General features: G+C 39.1%; 1 protein-coding gene across 1 annotated transcript in view; it reads left to right on the top strand.

The window, feature by feature from the left end:
- The first annotated feature begins 10,684 nt into the window (after nt 1-10,684).
- LOC147638535 (AMSH-like ubiquitin thioesterase 3) overlaps nt 10,685-22,665 on the top strand; it is a 75,682-nt gene continuing 63,701 nt past the window's right edge. Inside the window, exons 1-2 of the mRNA XM_086798446.1 lie at nt 10,685-10,937; nt 12,027-12,091. Of these exons, the coding sequence (XP_086654572.1) occupies nt 10,821-10,937; nt 12,027-12,091 (182 nt within the window). The 5' untranslated portion in view covers nt 10,685-10,820. The remainder of the gene's footprint in view (nt 10,938-12,026; nt 12,092-22,665) is intronic.

The following is a 22,665-nucleotide window of genomic DNA, read 5'->3' as shown; positions in this document are numbered from 1 at the left end:
TCTCTCTCTCTCTCTCTCTCTCAGAGCTATGTTTCTTATAGCACTCAATTATTTTGTGTGAGAATAATTCTTCGTTCATGAGAGCCATGTTCATCCAAATTAAGTAGCACACAACCATCCAATGGACGAAGATGAATGTCAGCCTTATGAGGCGTGTAATATTTGGGAACATGGTTGACCAATTAGCCTTTTTTTCTATAGCACCAAAAGGGGAGTTTCTTAAATATATGTAGTGATTAAGGTTAGAATGAGGCTATCTATTACTAGAATGCATGTTGTTTTCTAGTCAAACACGATAAAGTTGGGAAAAAGAGGGATGCTCAATATTAAATATACTAAAATAAGATTTTTGAAACCCATTTGTATGAGTTCAATTTGATGAAATTGGGGGAAAAAAAGGCTGATAAATCAATTTATAAAGTGGTATAAATTAAATTTATGGTTACACTTTTACACTTTTATTAAATATACTAAGATAAGATTATCGAAACCCATTTATATATGAGTTTAAAAATAATCATGGTGTGAAGACCATATTTCAACATGTATTAGCATGATTCAATGTTAATGCTTAGTTTTAATGTAAGATAAGTAAAACTCATGTGAATGTGGAATGTGGCCCACCACGAGTGAGCTTTGCTAATGGGTATGTGTGTGTGCAAGAAACTATCTCCCGCTAGCTTGCCAAGATCCAAGGTAAGAAAAATAAAGAATTTTATTTTTATATATTAAGAAACAAAATAAGAAAAAAAATTAAAATTTAAAAAATAATAGGAATATGGGCATGTGGTGGATGATGCCGTCATGGGATGCTATGCTCAAGTTTCACATGACATCGAAGGGGCATTGATGAAATTAAGTTCTTTTTTTGGGGGGGGAAGGGGGGATTTTAAGCTCAATTTCTATGTAAGAGAGGTGGTCAAACCCCATTCTTGTGATTATAAGATATTTTATGGAATTATAATAGATATTTAACGTGCTTCAATCTTACATCTTCTCCTATATTTTAAACTAATGTCAAATTGGTATTGCAACAAGAGTGTATAGCCTTATGTAGCCAAAGCATTATTCTGTGTGAAATGACCCCCCTTATGATCTCCACATGTCAACACAATATCCATATCCACATGCTCAACATCTTTTGTGTATGAACAAGCTAAGCAAGCACTCAACTCAAGTTGTATGCATGTACATGCGTGGGTGTATATATGTATGTGCACCTGTGCATGCTTGTGTTAGTATGGAGACGCCCATTATTTTATTTTGAGATATTTTATTTGGATGCGCCTTTTATATATATTATTTTTACAAGGACTAATGTGTTTAATTAGCTGTGTACGTTGGTATGATATGGTCATGATTAATGTGTTTAATCAGCTACGTGTACTTACTAATATTATTTTGGATGTAGGCGATGATTGAGTGGTGGATTATATGTTCGTGGGGTGAACATGTGTTGGACCACTATGAGATATTTTGGAATACATGTGAACACCTTTTATGGTTTCATATTTTGGCATTATTATTTTTGTAAGGCTAATGCCTCATACCTTTGTACATACCAAATAGTATTTTATACTTTTGGTAGGCCAAAGACTTTTAAATTGTAGCTTGCTATATTTTTATAGAGCTTTTACTCTCAAAAACTCAAAAGCACTTGTGCTTTGTTTTTGGTAGTAATCTTTTTGAAAAGTAAGCTTTTTCTAATACATATAAACATGGGTGAGTGGTACAAAGGTCATACTAGTCCTAGGGGAGATTCAACCTAATCTTATGTCGATGGTGATCCTCTACTCTATTCTCCATCTCTCTTTGTTTATTTGATTTTGTTTATTAAGGTTATGCTTTTAATTTGTGCAAGTATATGTTATGCTCTAATTTTTATGATTAAGAATGAGTTCCTTCTCCGAGTGTCACTCCTAACATCAGAGCATTGGGGACCACTCAAGGAGAAGGATGTTTGAAGAAACTTTCAATAATAAGGTTTACACAATTAATTGGACCAAAGCTGGCCAAAGTTTAATTTTTTGGGAATTACTAAAGCTTCAACAAATCAAAGGAGAATTCTCTTGAGAAAAAGAAAGGCCTAGACAAAGAGAGGAGCTCACAAAAACCCAAAGGGTAAAGAAAGTAAAGTAATAAAAACCTTTGGGCAAAAGGTTGTGAGGTTTATGGAAACTTTGTGAACCATTGGATGGTTATCTAGATTAAGGGCTACGAATCTTGGTCACCTTTCTTTAGAAACCACTTCCCACTTTCCAAATACCACCCTCAACAGAAAAACCACCTTTTGATTTCTTCATCCTCTCCAACATCCTACCACATCGGTGGAATGAGCAGGTTCTTGCCTTAATCCTCCTAATTTCAGATTTTGCAGGGCTTCACTACCCAAACAATCCATATTGGACAGTGTGGAAGAGGCCTCCATAATTTTTCAATAACTTTTGAAAGAAACATTTTCATTCTCTCCCTTTGCCCGTTGCCGTGCCGACCACTTTCTCTCTTCCCCCTCCTCCCTCCCCCCCCCCATTTTGTGCACTAAACCGCCAATTCCTCCTCTCTCTCATTGCTATGGGTTAGCGCAAAACTTTCACCCATCCTGGAAGTAATTAAATGGAGTTATCTCCGGTAACCAACATTAGCGTAAAAGAGGTGGGGATGGATAAGTAACACATGAATCGGGGGCTATGCGGATCCTCGGACATATATGAAATGGAATACAGATGAACCAAGCTACTGACGAATGTCACCACAATTGGCATAACTACAGTGGACTATCGAACACCGGGTCGGAAGTTACTTCACCGGGCCTTTCCCTCTACAAATCAAGCGAGCTTATTTTTTATCCGTACCACGACGCGACCGTTCACCCGAGTGGCATGATCAAGTGCTCTCCGAACCGTGTGAGATGGTCGCCCATTGCACGGCTCACCAACTTAGGATTACGGTTAGTAGAGGGCATATAATAATGCTGCCCATGAAACCAAACTGGAGTAGCAAAATTACAGATCAAAAAGAGCTCTCTGCGGGGCTGCTGAGAATGGATGATAATCCTTTGGCCCTGCCTTTCCTTTCACGATTATCTCGCTGCTGGGTGTCCCTAAGAACCTAGCCATTCCACTCGTGGGTGGTAGGTGGTGAAATCTCTGTCTAAATCATCGAATAAAAGTCGAGTTTTTCGTGCATCGGGCCTAGGACAACTGTTCATTTCTTTCTCTCTCCTCCTTTATGCATTGCAATCGCCATCGCCATCGCCATCTTTCCTCCCTTTTCTCCTCGCTGTGGCTGCACCAATACCTACTGCTTTTACATGCACTTTTTGTATTTTTTTTTCAAAAGCTTAACTATAAAAAGATTTAGTTTTAAAGCTTTATGGTGTGAAGCTTATAATATAAGCTTTACAACTCACACTATAAAGCATATGTTACAAAGCTTTAACAACACATATTAAAATCCTCAAGCATCTCCTACACGCTTTACTATTAAAAGCTTCAAAAAATTGTAAAAAGCTTTACAATATATCTTTTAACTTATAGCCTTCTCAAATTTTAACAGCTTTCTATCCTAAAAAGCTTTAAATTTCGAATGCTCTTCCCTGCACAATAGGGAAAAAGGTTCAAATAAATTCGTCATACGTATCCTTTCAAGGCAATTTTGGGCGTCTGCAACAATTCATTATTGAAGGCTTAAAATACCACTTACGACACTTGAAGTTGGGATTCTTGCTCCAAAAAATTGGGACAACATATGACTTCAACAAATTTGAAGTAAGGACTGTAAGTTCTACTTCTCCCATATTCTTCATTTCCTTGTCTTAATTACTATCAAATTTTTACAATTTTATTTTTCTCTCTCAATTCCTCATCATGTCAAACCCACAACCTCCTTCTATTTTTGAGCAACTTCAAGCTCAATTAAATGAACGAGCTAACATGATAGAATTGGAAGAACTAATCTCTAATAGGAAACGACCTAGAAGTGTTGAATTTAACTTTGACATTAGACATACCATCAAAGAAACTTTTCGTGAGCAAGAGAAACAAAAGGGAAAGAAAATCAGTCATAAGGCTTTCACATTTTTAAATTTTGATGGTAAAAAAGGATGCAAAAACAGTGTTGTCATGGATTAAGTCAACTTGATGACTTTTTTTTTTGAAGAATTTTTTGAGAAAGATAAGATCAAGTGTGTTGCAAATAACTTAGTCGATCAAGCATCATTATGGTAGAATGCAATCAAGCAAGGACGTGAAAGACCAAGAACTTGGAAAGAGTTTCAAAAGCTCATTAAAACGAATTTCTCGCCACCTCAGTATAAAGTCAGAGTATGACAATAATGGGATATGCTTTGTTAACTTAATAAAGAGACCGTATAGCTATATGTGGAGAAATTTTGGTAAGTTCTCATTCAACTCCAAGACATTGAACAAGTGAGAACAACGGATCAAAAACAAAAATTCATTGTTGGATTAAAGCCTACTCTTCGTGCGGAGATCAATATGTTCTAACCTCATTCTTTTTCCACGGTAATCTCTTTCAACTTACAATTATGATGAGAAGAATGGAGTATGAAAGGACAACAAACCACCTTAGAATTCTCATACTAATAAATTTAAAAGTTTGTTCCTTTTCATAAATTTGATCTAGGTACACCAATGATACCAAAGGTGTTGTTTCAAACAATAATAACTGGTGCTAACAACAATAACAATAAGAGGAATGATGTGGCAAAGAAGAAATAAGATCTTGTACCTTGAGATGTAACATGTTGCAATTGTTGGATTGAAAGGACACATTGCACCCAATTTCCTGAAGAAGAAGAAGAAGAAGTCAACAACCGCACGCCTCAGCATGATTGATGGGGGTGAAGCTGTAGAAGACATCGACTGCTCTCTCAAGCAAGAGGGTAATTACAAAAATGAATATCTTTCAGATGATCCAGGTATGCCTAAACCTATTGAAAAGTGAGTTACACCTCATATGCTTCTAAAAATGAAAGGACAAATTAAGGGCAACGATGTAAATATATTGCATGATGATGATGATAGTACGCATGATCTTATTTATGAAAATCTTGTTCATCCTCTTAAATTGAATGCTATTCCTTTAAAGTATAAATCAAAACCGCCTTTCAAGGGACAAAGTATAATTGCACTAAGGAAGTGAAAGATGTAGTTTTATCCATTGCACCATATAGTCAACCTCGCACCTCTCTAGTTGCACCTTTGCATTCATAGAATGTTATTCTTGGAATGCCATGGAGACATGAGCATAGCCCTCACATTAATTATGATTCCCTTGACATATCTTTTCAATTCAATGGTGAGAATATATGTTTAAAAGGATTACGGGAATCTAGTGAATGTGCACTTCTTAGCCATACCCAAGCTAAGCGAGCTCAAGAAAAAGGAAAAGACTTATCTAGTCATGGTTAATGAGGTTTCTACCTCTAAATTAATTTCCACGGACATCTTGCATGAGCCATTCATTTCATAATTTTTGGATTGTTTTATGAATGAGGTACCTCTTAGATTACCTAATTCTAAACTAGAAGACCATAGGATAGACATTATCCCTGGTAGTATTCCGCCTTGTAAAGCTCCTTATAGAGTAAATTTTCTAAAGAAAAAAGCAATCTAGTCTTAGATTGAGGACCTACTTAATAGGAAACTTATTAGGCCTACCTAGTAGTCACCATACAGAGCACCTCTTCTTCTCGTCAAAAGAAGAATGGAACATTTTGCATGTGCATTAACTATCGAGCTTTGAATAAGAATATTGTCAAGAATATCTATCCTATCCCACATGTGGATGATCTCTTATATAAGGTAAAAGGAGCCATAATATTTTCCAAAATTGACTTTAAGTTAGGCTATCATTAGGTTGGAATGGTTGAAGAAGATGTCTATAAGACCACCTTTCACACACAAACGGGTCATTAATGAGTTTTTAGTAATGCCTTTTGGACTTATTAATGCTCCAGCTACATTTAGTCACATGATGAACCGTATATTCCTGAAGCATCAGAATTTTGTAGTTGTTTTCTTTGATGACATTTTGTTTTTTAGTAAGGACAAAAATGAGCACGAGAAACATCTAGAGATAGTATTCAATCTTTTGAAAGAAAATCAACTCTATGCCAACCTAGACAAGAGTGGATTCTTTTAAAAAGAAATTGAATACCCTTGGACACATTATGTTTGCAAAAGGAATTCATGTTGATCCTAAAAAGATAGAGATAATTAGATCATGGCCTAGACTAAAGGACATTCATGAGTTGAGATCTTTTCTTGGTTTATGTTCTTATTATAGAAGATTTGTGATTTTTTTTGCTTAAAAAGCATATTACTTAACTAAATTTTTGAAAAAAGGTTAATTTTTTTCTTTAGACTAACATGCATGAAAAAACTTTAAATACACTTAAGTGTGCACTTACCTATGCACCTATATGAACACTACCTGATTTCCTTAGACCATTCTTTATGGTACTAAAACTGATGCTAGTGAATATGGTATTGGTTTTATGCTTTTGGAAGATAATCATCTAATTGCTTTTGAAAGTAGAAAATTAAAACCATCTAAGCTTAAGAATAGTACTTGCTGTTGTTCATGTATTGAAAATTTAGAAGTTACATTATCTTATGGGTTATGAGCATTAAAAATGATCAACAAAGTATTAAACGTTTGCTTTCACGATCTTAATATCAAATAGACATATTAAGTGGGCATCCTTTATCTGGAGTTTTCAGCCAGCTATTCAATACACCCGGACGTGCTCTGTTGATGCGTTAAGTAGGAGACCTACCATTAATAATATATCTACTATTGAAGGCATTTCTTTTGATAACATGAAGAGAATATATGAAAATGATTCTGTTTTTTTGAATGCATATAACAAAATGAAAGATAATGGTTGGTTACCTCATTCGGATTATTCATATGATGATGGTTTTCTTTTCTTCCAAAAGAGATTATGCATGTCTGAATCATTTAGGCAAGCTATTATTGAAGAATCTCATCAACCTCCTTTTATTCGTCATAGAGGAGCATCATCTATTTTGCAAATAGTTGCCAAAGACTTCTTTTAGTCTACCATGTGAAAAGATGCTGCTAAGTTTGTTTTTTAATATGATATTTGTCAAAAGATTAAGAGTCATAAAGGAAAGAACTTTGGTTTGCTTATGCCTTTATCTATTCCTATGAACCATGGGAACAAATAAGTATGGATTTTACTACTGGTTTTCGTTTGACTGCTAACAAGAATGATATGATTTGGAGTATAGTTGATAGATTTGGTAAACATGCTTACTATAGTCGATAGATTTGGTAAACATGCTTACTGTAGTAGATTCAGTAAACATGTATACTTTATTGCTTGCAAAAAGACATTGACTGCACTACACATATTTTCATTAAACATGTGTTTGTACCTCATGGTTTACCAAAGATTATTGTTTCTTATAGAGATAGAAAGTTTTGTAGTAACTTTTGAACTACTTTGTTTGATAATCTTGGAACAACCTCGATTTCTCTACTACTTTTTATCTTGAATCTAACTTTTGAACTGGAACAACCTCGATTTCACTCTACTTTTTATAGAGATAGAAAGTTTTGTAGTAACTTTTGAACTACTTTGTTTGATAATCTTGGAACAACCTCGATTTCTCTACTACTTTTTATAGAGATAGAAAGTTTTGTAGTAACTTTTGAACTACTTTGTTTGATAATCTTGGAACAACCTCGATTTCTCTACTACTTTTTATCTTGAATCTAATGGACAAACTGAAGTAACAAATAGCACAATTCTTGATTTCCTTAGATCATATGTCTCATCTTATCCTAAACAATGGGATAAGTATTTACACATTTTGCAATTTGCATATAATTACTGTCCTCATACTGCTACTAAAGGAAGCACCATTTGATAGTCTATGGTAAGGCTTTGCCAACTCCTATGATTAGACTTTCACAATCTACAGAGGTTGTAGATTCTTTTATTAGAGACTTTGACTAAATTCATGAGTTAGTAAAATTAAATATTCAAAAAGCTCAAGAGAAATACATGAAGTATGTAAATTGTAAACACAAACATGTCATCTTCAATGAAGGCAATTATGTACTTCTTCATATTGAGAAAAGGAGACTTAAATCTATAGAGACCAATCTTGTTATAAAGTTAGCTCCTAGATTTTATGGACCTTTCAAGATAATTACAAACATCAACATAATGCATATAAGCTAGAGTTACCTTCTAATAGCCATATTCATAATTCTTTGCATATTAGTCTTTTAAGACCTTTTTAGAGGACCTCTACCTTCTTATCCTATATTAGAACAACCTCTTGAATTAGGAGATGAAGAAGAACATCTTGTGCTTGAGTCTATTATTGACACTTATGTTAAGTATCTTATGACTTTCAAGAACCATCCTATTGAAGATGCCAAATGGAGGCTAGAAAAGTTTTTTCATTCTTACCAAAATCTCATCCACTCTTACCATCCACGTAATTGAGGATCTTAATTGCAATCGGAGCAAGAGGCAAAGTTAGTCATAACCTTTATAAGGACGTGCATTATTTAATTTTGGGTTATTTTATTTGGATACGTCTTTTATTTATATCATTTACTAGGATTAATGTGTTTAATTAGCCATGTGCGCTGGAACGATATGGTCAAAATTAATATGTTTAATCAGCTATGTGCATTGACTAATATTATTTTACATATAGGCGATGATTGAGTGGTGGATTATGTGTTAATCGTGGGTGGAACATGTGTTGGACCATTATGAGATATTTTAGAACACCTTTTATGGTTTCATATTCAGGCATTAATATTTTTGTAAGGTTAAGGCCTCATACTTTTATACATACCAAATAGTATTTTATACTTTTGGTAGACCCAAGACTTTTAAATTGTAGCTTACTATATTTTTGTAGAGCTTAAACTCTCAAAAACTCAAAAGTACTTGTTCTTTGTTTTTAGAAGTTTCTTTTTAAAAAGCAAGCTTTTTCTAATACATATAAATATGGGTAAGTGGTACAAGGGCCACACTCATCCCAGGGGAGATTCAACCTAATCTTATGTCGACAGTGATCTCTACTCTATTCTCCATCTCTCTTTGTTTATTTAATTTTATTTTTTAAGGTTTATGCTTTTAATTTGTGCAAGTATATGTTATGCTCTAATTTTTGTGATTGAGAATTAGAGTTCCTTCTCCAAGTGTCATAAAGGTCCTGACAGCTTATGTCTGTCTGTGAGTGAAAATATAGTAAGAACCTTCCATGCTTGGGGATAATCATTGATGTACATCCTAAAGATTCTTTTTATTTTAATATTGGGGGCTCTCAAACTACATCAAAATTATATATTAATATGACCATACAACTTTGGCTCTAGAATAGGGGCTCTTGTTCTAATTTTAGATCCTTGATATAACTATTGGCCATGTTTATTCAAGTAGTGAAAGAGAAATCACTATTTTGATTTTCATGAGAGGACTTTGACATTTTGAGTTTCAAGAGAGCACTTTGACCTTTTGAGTTTCAAGAGAGGACTTTTGATTATGTTTATGCAAGTAATGAATGTAGGTAAGTTTTGGTAATGCTCAGATTTTACAAGAGCTATGTTCTTAGTACTCAATTATTTTGTGTGAGATTAGTACTCAAACTTTATGAGAGCTATGTTTCTTAGTGCTCCATTTTTTTGTTGAGATTAATGCTTCATAATGAAAGCCATGTGCATGCAAACCAAAGTAATGCCAGCACACAACTATCCAATGGAAGAAGACCTTGTGAGGGTGGTGATGTTTGGAACAAGGTGGGGAAGAAGATGTTTGTGAGGCTACTAATGTTTAGAATAAGGTGGAATAAGGCCTGCACTATTTGTAATAAGGTGGGGGAGAAGATGTTTGTGAGGCTACTAATGTTTGGAATAAGGTGGAACACGGCTTATAATGTTTGCAACAAGGTGGGGGAGGAGATAATGGTGGTGACCAATCACTCTTTTTTTCTATAGCACCAAAAGGGGAGTTACTTACATGTATAGTGATTATGGATAGAGTGGTCTCTAAATGAGGCTATCTATTGCTAGAGTGCATGTTGTTTTCCAATCAAACATGATTAAGTTGGGCAAAAATGAGGGTTTTTTAATAAGTGGCAAAATTTACTATATACTTTAAGATAAGATTATGAGTTCAATGATAATCATGGTGTAAAGACTAGGTTTTAACATGTGTTAGCATGAGTCAATGTTAATGCTCAGTCTTAATGCTAGATAAGTAAAACCCATGTTACTGTGGCATACGGCCACCACAAGTGAGCTTAGCTATGGGCATGGGTGCACGTGTGCATTAGACTAATTTCGGACACAAGGTAGCTCCCCAAGATCCAAGGCAATAAAAATAAATAATTTTGTTTTGATATATTAAGAAACAAAATAAGCAAACAAAATTTAGAATTTTGTTTTTACATATTAAGGTACAAAAAAGCAAAAAAAATGCTTGCATGTCTTGAGGCCACCCAAAATTTTAAGATCACGGGCATGGAGATGAATGCCTTCTCGAGATGCTACGAAGTTGCAAAGTTTATGAGAGATGAATGAGACACTATGTCCTTTTTGGGGGTGGTTGGTTGATGAGTGGGTGTGTGGGAGAGAGGTGGTCAAACCCCATGCTTGTGATCATAAGAGAGGTTATGGGATTATAATTATTATAATTATAACGTGCTTCAACCTTACGTCTTCTCCTGCAGCAAGATCGTTTAGCCTTCTGTAGCGAGAACGTATTTTCTGTGTGAAATTATCCCTCTTATGATCTCTTCACCATGCGGGGCCGCTCATCTCGTCGCTTTAGCATCGCTGCCAACACCCCCAAGCTCGAGGTCGACAATCGCTTCCCCCTCAAGAAGTACTACCGCGCTGCAGACAATCTTCTTAAACAGGTGTGCCGCTACCTCCTCTCTCTTGTCTTCTAGGGTTTCCTCCGCTGCTTAAATCCACACACAGTTATGCATTTTTGCTTAATCTACATCACAGTTCACTTAAATTATACACTTTCATGCTTATTCGACAACACAGTTCTCCTTAATCTAATCTACATTTAAGTTCACCTTAACTTTTCATGCTTAATACACATGACCGTTCACCTTAACTTTTCATGCTTAATCCACATGACATTTCACCTTAATCATGTATTTTTATGCTTAATCCACATCGCTTTGGCACCTTACTATGCTGAATCCACATAAAAGGCTCCTTAATCGTGCATTTTTATGCTTGATCAGCATCATGAAGGCACCTTTACCATGCTTACAGTCATACGTTTCTTTGCTTTATCTACATCATAAAGATATCTCATTTGCTTATTCCACATCATAATTCACCTTAATCATGTTTTTAAGGGACCTTATTTGTGCAACATCACTATTCTTAGTCCACATCGCAGTTCACCTTAAAGATGCATGTCTGTGCTTAATCCACATCATAATAGCGCTTAAAAGACATCAGAGTTTTCCCTTATCGTACATAGAGGCACCTTACTATTGTTAATGCACATCACAAGCATCTCAATCGTGCAATTGATGCTCATACTTAGAGGCACCTTACTATTGTTAATGCACATCACAAGCATCTCAATTGTGCAATTTATGCTTACATTACTGTCTCCCTCATTGTGCCGATGAAGCATTTGTGTTATCTTAGGGTTTTTTTTGACCTTTGTCAAAATCATATGCAACTCCTTCAAGCACTTATGCTTGTGACATTTATCTTTTTCATCTTAAAGTTCTTTTAAGCTTTGTTGGGATCACATGGGACACATCCAAGCATTTATGATTATGTTAACATTTCTCTGTTCAATTTTAGACTTTTCTGAGGTCACAGTCAACTCAGTCAAGCATTTTTGCTCACATTAGCCTTACAAGCATTTATTCTTAGAATTGTTGAATATTACGGCCTTTTTTTCTGCTTAATTTAAGTTAAAGACATCCTAATTTTATTTGCAGTTTCTGCCTCTATCTTCTGACTTACAGGCCTACATTTATCGGGAGGAGAGAAATGTCATAGATCTTTATGTTCTCCTTCTTAGGTTTTCCAGGTATGCTACTTCATCGATATGGGCCCTTAACATAGGAAATTGTTGCATTAAATAAAGTTTTAAGCTTCTTCCAAGTGTCTTTAGCAGTGATCTACTAAATAAGTCTCTCACTGAAGGTGCAGTGGTGAAAGTCCACCTCTTGATCCATCCTTGCAAAACCAACTCTATACCCTGAATATTTACTAAAATATCCAAGGTGCCATCTTAAAATGGAACTAAGAGACTGTAGGCCTTTAAGACATTTCATCCCGGAGGCCTTCTATGCTGCCTGGATCAAAGAGTACCACCACCTTCTAACCCTTCATCATCTCGTAGCACTTGAGCACCTTCTTCAAAGCTTCGTCTTCTTCATGTCTCCATCCTGCTTGTCTTATACTATATCCTTAATAACAGCATCAGTGCTAACTGGTACTGAGTGAGTTTGCTCAATTGGTTGAACCACCTGCAACTGAAGGCTACCTTACTTGAACTGTCCCACCTTATGGAACTTTAAACATCTAAACTAAAAGGATGATTCACCTCCTCCTTAGATATACGGCCATACATCTTTTCTTCTTGCATAGGGTGGTCTTGTCTTCCTCCTTGTTGCCAGCAGTCTCCCTCTGATCTTGTTGGGAGGCTTGTTTTGAAGAGAATGACTATCCCTTTCTGCCATTCTTGAACACAACAGGCTCAAACTTCTAAAACAAAGCGAGAGCTTCATCAAAAGTAGCAGGCTTAAAATCCATTTACATGACATTTGGTATTGGGATGCAATCCAGGACCGAGTCTCCCTCTAGCTGCTCTCTCATTTCTGCAACTCAATGCCAAGCTACTATACCCAATGGAAAAGCTGTTCCGCCATCATGTCATCCTTCCGGTCTACAAGAAAGATCTTCAGGGAGAGAGGTTTCTAACCAACAGTAAGCAGCTCCTGAGCAGTCTGTAAGTGGTCGTACAGAAGCAGCATTCAGTTTGGGTAGCACATGGGTGATCCGGGCAGATTTAGAACAGCCGTACAGCAGCCATACAACTTCGTGGCAACAAGAGAGTCGGGTACATCCACAACAAAGGCCCTCACTGAGTAATATGTCCAGATAGGAGATGATTGCTAACACCCCCTCTCAGCTCCTAGATGTGGAACCAACCCCAGTGAGCTGGAGTGCTGTTAGAGCATAGCCTGAGGTAGAGACTTCATGAAGAGGTCCGTTGCATTGTCCTCCGTCGAACAATAAACAAGCAAGATGTCACTGCTAAAATCTTATCACGAACAAAGTGATATTGTATCTCTATGTGCTTGGTCCGGGCATGGAAGACCGGGTTCCGAGCAATAGTATACAACTCTGGTTATCGCACTGGATGACCGTGGGTTCCTTCTCTGGAAACCCAATCTCGCCAAGTAACCTCCGCAGCCACACTTCCTCGCAAGCAACACCACAAGTAGCCCGGTACTCTGCCTCTGTAGAAGACAAGGCAATAGTTGGTTGCCTCTTGTTGCTCCATGAAATAGCTCCTGAGCCAAGGGTAAAACCATAGCCTGATGTGGATCTCTTCGTGTCTGGATCTCCTCCCCAATCTGAGTCACTCCAACCTTGAAGTCTCACTTGTTCCATTGTTCCCCCTCTAGTGTCATAGAAGAATCCAAGATCCTTCGTACCATGCAGATACCAGATACCGCAAGATCCTCAATCCTACGTCCCAATCAGTCTTCAGAGGCGTCTGCATGAATGAGCTCAATAGCCTCACTGAAAAGCTCAAGTCCAATTTGGTGTTTAGCAACCAAATCAATGAACCAACAAGCTTCCGATACGAGGAGCCATCGACTTGCTCACAAGGATCATTCATTGTAAGTTTGGTGTTCGGGTCCATCGGTGAAGTAATAGGCATGCAGTTCTCCATCCTAAAGATCTCCAGCAACTCATGAACATACCACTGCTGAGAAACAAAGAACCCCCTCTGGGTCTGCCAAATCTCCAATCCCAAGAAGAAATGGAGTAAGCCTAAGTCGGTCATCTCAAACTCCTTTGACAAGGCAACCTTCGTCATTGCTATGTGCTCCACATGACCGCCAGTGAGAATAAGATCATCCACATAAAGGATAATCAACGTGATCAAACTGCGCTCCTGAAAGAGATAGAAGTTAGGATCTGCAAGTGATCTCTGAAAACCTATCCGTAGAAAGAAGGAATCAATCTTCTGATTCCAAGCCCTGGGAGCCTACTTAAGACCATACAAGGCCTTCTGCAACCTGTAAACCATCCCCTTTGATCTTGGAACCTCAAAGCCTGGAGGTTGCTCAACATACGCCTCCACCTGCAAGTCACCATTAAGGAACGCAAATTTGGCATCCATCTGATATACGGACCATCGCTGAGGAGAGGCAAGGGCAAGAACTGTCCGAATCGTGGTCATTCTCGCTCGGTGCAAAGGTATCCTCATAGTCGATGCTAGGTTGCTGAGCATAGCCCTTAGCCACAAGTTTGGCCTTGTGCTTGTTAACCGACCCATCAGACGTATACTTGGTCTTAAAGACCCACTTGACACCAAGGATTGACTATTTTGACGGCCTCGAAACCAACTCCCAAGTTTTATTCCTCTATGGTATCGAGTTTCACTTGCATGGCTTTCCTCCTAGTCTCCTTTTTAGCTCTGCTTATCATCCACAGACAGATGGACAAACGGAAGGAGTTAATCAGATTCTGGAAGAAATGTTGCGTCATTATGTTCAGTCTCGATTAGCTTCATGGGAAGAATATTTACCTTTGGTGGAATTTGCTTATAATAATTCTTATCATTCAGCTATTGGAATGACACCTTTTCAAGCAGCTTATGGTCATACTCTCCTTGTTTCCTGCCAACTTTGTTCTTTGACATAAAGTGGCTATAGTAGACTAACTACAGGAAATGCATGATATTCTATTACAGATTAAGGATAAGATGGTCAGTGTCCAAGAGCAATATCAGCGCATAGCTAATAAGCGTCGTCGTCACATTGAATTTCAAGAAGGAGACTTGATATTATTATATACTGTCTCCCGTCGATACAAGACAGTGAAATCAGTCTTTCCAAAGCTTCGCCCAAGATTATGGACCCTTTCGTATTATTAAGAAGAACTCATCTCTCAGTTATAAGTTGGAGTTACCGCCTTCTTGGGGTAGAATTCATCCAACTTTCTATATTTCTTGGCTCAAGAAGTTTGTGGACGGTGATTTTTCAGTTTGAGATATTTTGGATTATGTTCCAGAAATCGAAGATGAACACATACTCTTAATTCCATAGACAATTCTTGATGTCAGACAGAAAGAAACACGACAGAAGCTCACTACAGAATTTTTGGTTAAATGGAGAGATCTTGATGATTCCGACTCTACTTGGCAAAGTGATGAAGACTTACAGGAATATCCAGAACTTCTTCGGGAATTCTTTCAAAGACAACCATCTCTTCTTAGCCGGAGTCTTATTTTAAGTGGGAGGGAATGTCACGATTGTGACTAACTCTCTTAATCTCTCCTTAATTACTCCTTAATCAAGGATTTTCCAGCCAAGAAAGGTCAAGAATTCTGTATTTTCTTTTTAGATTTACATCATTCTAATAAAGCAAATACACCATCCGTGGTGGGGGCCCTACAGAGGGTAATTGGGACCCAATACTGTGTCCTCTCCATCTCTCCCTCTCTCTCTCTCTATTTTCTGCACTTCTCCTTTCAGTTTGTGCGTTAATATCCGTCGCGAAAAGAGTGCTGATTTCTGAGTATTGAAGTTACCGATTCTTCTCCGAAGCTTCCGCATATTACACATGTGCTTGGAAGCACCACTATCGAGATGGCAGCTACAGCTGAAGAATCAGCACTCTTCTCGATACTCCGCTGAGGACACTTCCTCCAATAGTGACCCTTCTAGGCATATGCTTACTTATGGTAGTGCTATGTGTGAACATGGCTTAACCAAGGGCACTTTTTCCCATGTGGTTTTTTTCCTTGGATATCAAGTGTGAAAGGACACTTATAACTTTTGTACTTCTATATTATATGGATGTGACACACATGCAAGGGTTGACTTGCATTTTGTGATCACCACACATTTTGTGTTTAGCTCCCTCACTCTCTCTCTTCTGTGTGAGCTTCTTCTCCCTGCACCTAGCCCTAATCTGCAGGAAGCATTGCTGTGTGTGAGTGTGTGAGTTCCCCAACAATTGGTATCAGAGCTGGGTTGCACCCTCTGCCCATATAGTTTTGGCGTCAGGTTCCTTCGAAAACCCTGCGTTTTTCCGTCGACGCTGCGAGATTCCGTCGCTGCAGTCCTACCCGTCTGGCAGCCTCTGTCGATGTCCGCCGCCCGTCAGCGCTCGTTGCCCGATTCAGCCTCCCAAAGGGGCGGAGCTAGTGGGGAGAGCTCCACCGCTGCCCCACTCGACAGCGGCGCTTGCAGCACGTGAGGCGGCCAGAGCGCACCTCCGCTTGCTCCCTGTCAACGGTTACAGATCCGTCCGTACTACCAGCCCCGGTCGTCGTCGCCGCCACACCACCGGACTGGTTCTCTCGCCGTCAATGTCATCGGCGCCCACACAGCTCGTTCCGGTCACCGTCCACGTCACGCAGCTGCGCCCTTTGGGTACCATCGCCCACTGTCGATTGAGCCTGGCTGCCTGCAATTGACCCTGCCCACCTACGGCCGACTGACCCCGGCCGCCTACGACCTTTAGCCCTGCTTCAATGTCCCACCACCTCCACATCTGTAGTCCCGCCTTCTGTACTTGGTCATCTCAAGAGGGTCACGTCATCTCACTTGTTGGTATTTTTATTTCAAAAAAATAAAATAAAAATTGCAGACATTCTAGTGGAGGTTTAGAGAATTTCGAGGGTTTGGCAAATTCCCCTTTGCATGGAAAATTGCAGGAAGCACCATAAGTACACTTCTCAATTTGATGCAGAATTGCCAAAAATTGAACATGTTGCTTTGGTTGGAATTTGGGGGTTTTTCAAATTAAGTTCAAAATCAGCAAATTAAGCCTCTTCTAGTTGCATAAATTTGGGGCTTTTGTGAAAATTGGACAATTGACTGCACATTGAAGCAATTGCAGTGCATAAAAATTAGGGCTTTTCAGTTTCGAGCATGTAATTGGGGATTACAGTGGTGATTTGTCACATATGTATACACATTGTGTGTAATTGGACAATTTGGTGCAAGTTTATACTTGCTTCAGGTTACAAGCAAAAATTTGCATAGGACATTGGGTTGCCTGGCAGTGCACATCGGTGCTTGGTTTGCCTGCAGGTGTATTTTGTCGACATGGCTCAAAATGCTACAAATGTATTCGGTGTGCTCACCCAGGAGGACAAGTTGGATGGCTGAAACTACTCCCTGTGGAGTTTCATGATCCATAATTTGCTAGTAGCCAAAGGGCTTTCGGGCATTGTGTGTGATGACGACACACGCCCACTTACCATACAGCCAACAACGCCTCAAAGGGGAGATGCTCAAAGAGCTCCTGAGGTAGAACCTGCTCCCAAACAAGAGCAGAAGAGATGGGACTCTAGGGATGCACAGGCCATGTCCTTGATAGCCCTTTCAGTGAAAAGGTCTATTATTCCACACATTCGGTCTTGCAAGACATCGAAGCTTGCTTGGGACACATTGGAAGCAATGTATCAGGTACGCAACGAGGCAAGAGTTGCCTACTTGAAGAGGCAATTGGATTTTCTTTCTATAGATGAGGGTGACTCCATGTCAGATTATCTCACCAAAGTGAAAGATTTGCAGGAACAATTGCTCAACATTGATGAGGTTATTCCAGACAGATAGCTGGTCAACAATACTCTTCATTCTTCACCACCTTCCTACTTTGGACTTTCACACCTCTCTCAATCTCTCTATGAGAGGAGGTGGTGATCCTATCACTTTTGAAGAGCTGGTGGGTTTACTCTTGCAGTAAGAGCAAACAAGAGCAAACCTATCTAGCAACCGTGGTGGAGACAAGGCATTTACAGCCAAGGATAAGGGTAAAGCAAAGAGCTTTAAGCATGGAGGACAACAGTCTAGTAAGGTTGGTCATGCCAGCCCTCGTCTGGTGGTGAAAAGTATGACAAAGGGGATGCAAACAAGCCTAAAAAGAAGGGCAAATGTCACTATTGCCATAAGCCTGGCCACTACATCAATGAATGTAGAAAGCGAATTGCAAAAGAGAAAAAGAAAGATGCAGGCAATGCAGTAGCAGACTCTTCTGATGACAAAGCACAGTAATTGGCTAATATAATTCAAGAAGAGTACACTTTTTTGGTCACATGCACTAGTGACACACCAAGTGCTTCAGACAATGATATGTCTTGCATTGCATGTGACAGAGAGGATGTATCATGGTATTTTGATAGTGGTGCTTCGAGCCACATCACTTCATGCAAAGATGTATTTCAGCACTTGGTCTATGCTTCAAATGGCTGCATTGTATCATGTGCAGATTATACCACAAGGGAATTTGCAATGTCATACTTGTTGCGGCCAACGGTGCCAATATATGTATGACAAATGTGCTGTATGTTCTAGGGTTAAAGAAAAATCTACTCTCTGTCTTAGCCATAAACGACCAAGGTTTAAAGGTTGAATTTGAAGATGGGAAGTGTTTGGTAAAAGACCCATCAAAGGGTTATGAAATAGTCACTTCCAGAACATGATACAAAGGCTTGTATCAGCTGGACAGCTATGACAAGCGTACTTATGATGCAGATATAGTGGCTGCCCACACTCCTGCTATGCATGATGCAGAGCTATGGCATGCTCGTTTTGGGCATGTAAGTTTTAGGAGTTTGATGCTTTTGCAGAAGCATCATATGGTTGATAATATGCCGCCTCTTGAGTCTCCAACAAGACATGTATGTGAGGGGTGTATTTTGGGAAAGATGCATCGAAAACCATTCCCCAAGGATGGAGCTGTTAGAGCTGAAAGTAAATTACAGCTCATACACAGTGATGTATGTGATCCAATGTAGACACCATCCATAGGGGGGCATCTTTATTTCGTCACATTCATTGATGATTACTCCAGGTTTGCTTGGGTTTACCCCTTGAAAGCGAAAGCAGAGGTGTTTACATGCTTTCGACACTTTGTAGCAATGGTTGAAAATATGTGTGGATGTAAAGTCCAAAAACTCTGCTCTGATAGAGGTGGAGAATAGATGTCAAATGCATTCAAGGATTATATGCTTCAAAAGGGCATCAAACACCAATGTACTGTGCCTTATACACCGCAACAGAATGGTGTAGTTGAGAGGAAAAACAGATCTCTAATGGAGATGGCAAGATGCATGGTGAAAGCACAAAAGTTGCCTCACAATTTTTGGATGGAAGCTATAATGTGTGCAATTCACGTGTTGAACAGGTGTCCAACAAAAGCTTTGAAAACCATAACACCATTTGAGGCGTGGTATAGCCAAAAGCCAAAAGTGGATTATATGTGTACATTTGGGTGTTTGGCATATGCACATGTGCTAGAACAACTTCGAACAAAGCTAGATGATAAAGTAATGAAATGCATTTTTGTGCGCTACAAAAATGAGAGCAAAGGATACCGTCTTTATAATCCAACAACACGCAGGATTTTTGTTAGTAGAGATGTGGTATTTGCGGAAAATTCAGTACAGCCCATGTACAGCTTGTATAAAAGTCATGATACAAGCATGCAGGACATGTTTGATGGGCTATTACCCATTGCAATTAGGGGGGATTCAGATCAGCCAGCTCCTACACAAGAAAATCCTCATGTAGAACATGTGGAACAGCCAGTAATTCAGTCCCCTTCTATGGAAGAAGTTGAAGATCTTGTCAGGGAAGAGAAAACAGCCATAGACACAGCCAAGTCGGTGCCAAGATGGTTGTTGAAAACTTTGCAAGATAGCAAACTTGCAGCTTCATTGACAGGTAGAACAAGGGCTAGTTTCAGCCATGCATTGAATATGCATCATGGGGAGTCTGCAGTAGCCATGGGTGGTCTCTTTGATTCAGAAGAGCCTTCTTCTTATGAAGAAGCACATGAGAATGAGCACTAGGTGCAAGCCATGCAGGATGAAATCTCTTCTATCATGAAGAACAATACTTGGAATCTTGTGGACTCGTCGAAAGGCAAGCATGTCATTGGAACAAAGTGGGTGTACAAAGTCAAAAGGAAGTCTGATGGTACTATTGACAGGTACAAAGCAAGACTTGTGGCTAAATGCTACTCTCAGAAAAAGGGAATAGATTATGAGGAGACTTTTGCTCCTACTTCGAGAATGACTACAATAAGATCAGTGATTGCATTGGTTGCACATAAAGGATGGAAAGTGCATCAATTGGACATCAAAACTGCATTCTTAAATGGGGATTTACAGGAGGAAGTATATGTAAATCAGCCCATTGGTTTTGTAGTTCCTGGTGAGGAACATAAAGTATGCAGGTTACACAAAGCATTGTATGGGTTAAAGCAAGCTCCAAGAGCTTGGTATGATAAAATACATGCTCATCTAACCAGCCAAGGTTATGTGAATAGTCCAGCTGAAAGCACAGTGTATGTGAAGAAAACCGGTGCCGATATTCTCATAGTCATCTTGTATGTAGATGACATGCTCATAATAGGGACTAGCAAAGCACAAATTTCAAATTTCAAGGCTGATTTGAAAGCTGAATTTGATATGTCAGATTTGGGGTCTTTACACTACTATCTCGGCATACAGTTTTTGCATAGAGATGATGGCATTATTATCCAAAAAGTTTGCTAAAAAGGTTTCACATGGATGAATGTAAGTCAATTTTTACTATGCATGATATTGGAGAGCCTTTTGAGTCCGGCATTTGGGATGCCTCATTTACTTGTGTAACACGAGACCTGACATAGGTGTCTTTGTTGAGCAAATTCATGCGTAGCCCAGGCACAAAGCATTGGCAAGCAATCAAACACATTTTTCGTTATCTTCAGGGTACCCTGGATCAAGGTTGATTCTGTACGTACGTACGGATCCGTACAGTATGGTACAACCGTACGGTACGGTACAGTACCATACTGTACGGATCCGTACGTCCCCCCCCCCCCCCCCCCCCCCCCCCCCGAGGCACATGACGAGGATGCACTGGAGCTTGTTGCTGCTGAGCCAGAGTTCGATGAAGAGGGCAATGGTATCAATGATGGAGGCATGCTCTCTTCAGAAGACTCATCATCTTCATCTGATGATGAGATTTGAGACTCTTGCGTCTAGACTCTAGAGTCTAGACAACTGTAGTGTTTCATTGTTTTGCTTTTTGCACTTGTGGACCAGGACATGTGCTGGCAGCTGTAGACATGATATTTGTACTCTCTTTTATCATCTATGACTTTCATGGTTCTTGCTTATATCACTATGACTGTTAACATGAGGTATTGTGTAATGGGCTTGGTAACTGATAATTGATTTAAACTTTAAGTAATGAGGTTCAGTCTCTTTATTTTAAGTATTTTGGTTGCTATGTCTACAAAATATTCAGGTTTCTAGGACTGTTTACAAATGGTACGTACTGTTTACGTACCTTAAAATTTGTTCCGTACAGAAGTACGTTCCGTACGTACTGATAGCGTACCGTACACTACGTACCTTACCACCTTGCCCTGGATCTTGGTTTGTTCTATCCCAGGGGGCAGCTTGCAGCTTTATGCATACAGTGATTCAAATTGGGCTGGTGATTATGATATCAGGCAATCCACCAGCGGAAATTGTTTTTTTCTTGGCAGTTCATGCATATCTTGGTTGAGCAAAAAGCAACCCGCTGTTGCCACATCTACTTGCGAGGCCAAGTACAGGGCAGTCTTCACGGCTACAGTAGATTGTGTATGGTTGAGGAGATTATTGGCTGATCTTTGTGATCTTTGTGAGTGTTAGCAGACAGCCACCACCATTCTCACTGATAGCCAGAGTGCTATGGCCATGGCACGAAATCCCGTATTTCATGCACGTACCAAGCACATTGAGATTCATTATCACTATGTCAGAGAGAGGTTACATGTAGGAGAGATCAATTTATCTTACTGCCCTACACAGGATAATGTTGCAGATCTATTCACAAAGGCTTTACCTCCAGAGAGGTTTGAAGCTTTCCACAAAGCTTTGGACTTACTCTCATACAGAGAGTGATCTGCTACCTTGTACAGGTTCACACTTTCACTACAGGGGGGATTTGTAGGCATATCCTCACTTATGGTAGTGCTACGTGTGAACAGGGCTTAACTAAGGGCACTTTTTCCATGTGGTTTTTCCCCTTGGATATTAAGTGTGAAAGGATACTCTATCCATATAACTTTTGTACTTCTATATTATATGGATGTGACACATATGCAAGGGTTGACTTGCATTTTGTGATCACCACACATTTTGTGTTTAGCTCCCTCACTCTCTCTCTTCTGTGTGAGCTTCTTCTCCCTGCACCTAACCCTAATCTGTAGGAAGCATTGCTGTGTGTGAGTGTGTGAGTCCCCCAACAACCCTTTTGGCCACAATGGTTACAGGTCCGCTCGGCCTTCAAAGCATCATGTTCTGAATTGGGCTTCTTCTCAGAAGACTTCTCCGATGAAGACTTCCCTTTGCCCTTATTGTTGTTA

Source organism: Cibotium barometz, chromosome 5 (assembly GCF_041138505.1).
Source record: "Cibotium barometz isolate CiBa-2024 chromosome 5, ASM4113850v1, whole genome shotgun sequence".
Lineage (NCBI taxonomy): Eukaryota > Viridiplantae > Streptophyta > Polypodiopsida > Cyatheales > Cibotiaceae > Cibotium > Cibotium barometz.
Note: the sequence above shows the minus strand (reverse complement) of the source record. Positions and strands in the feature narration are given on the sequence as shown.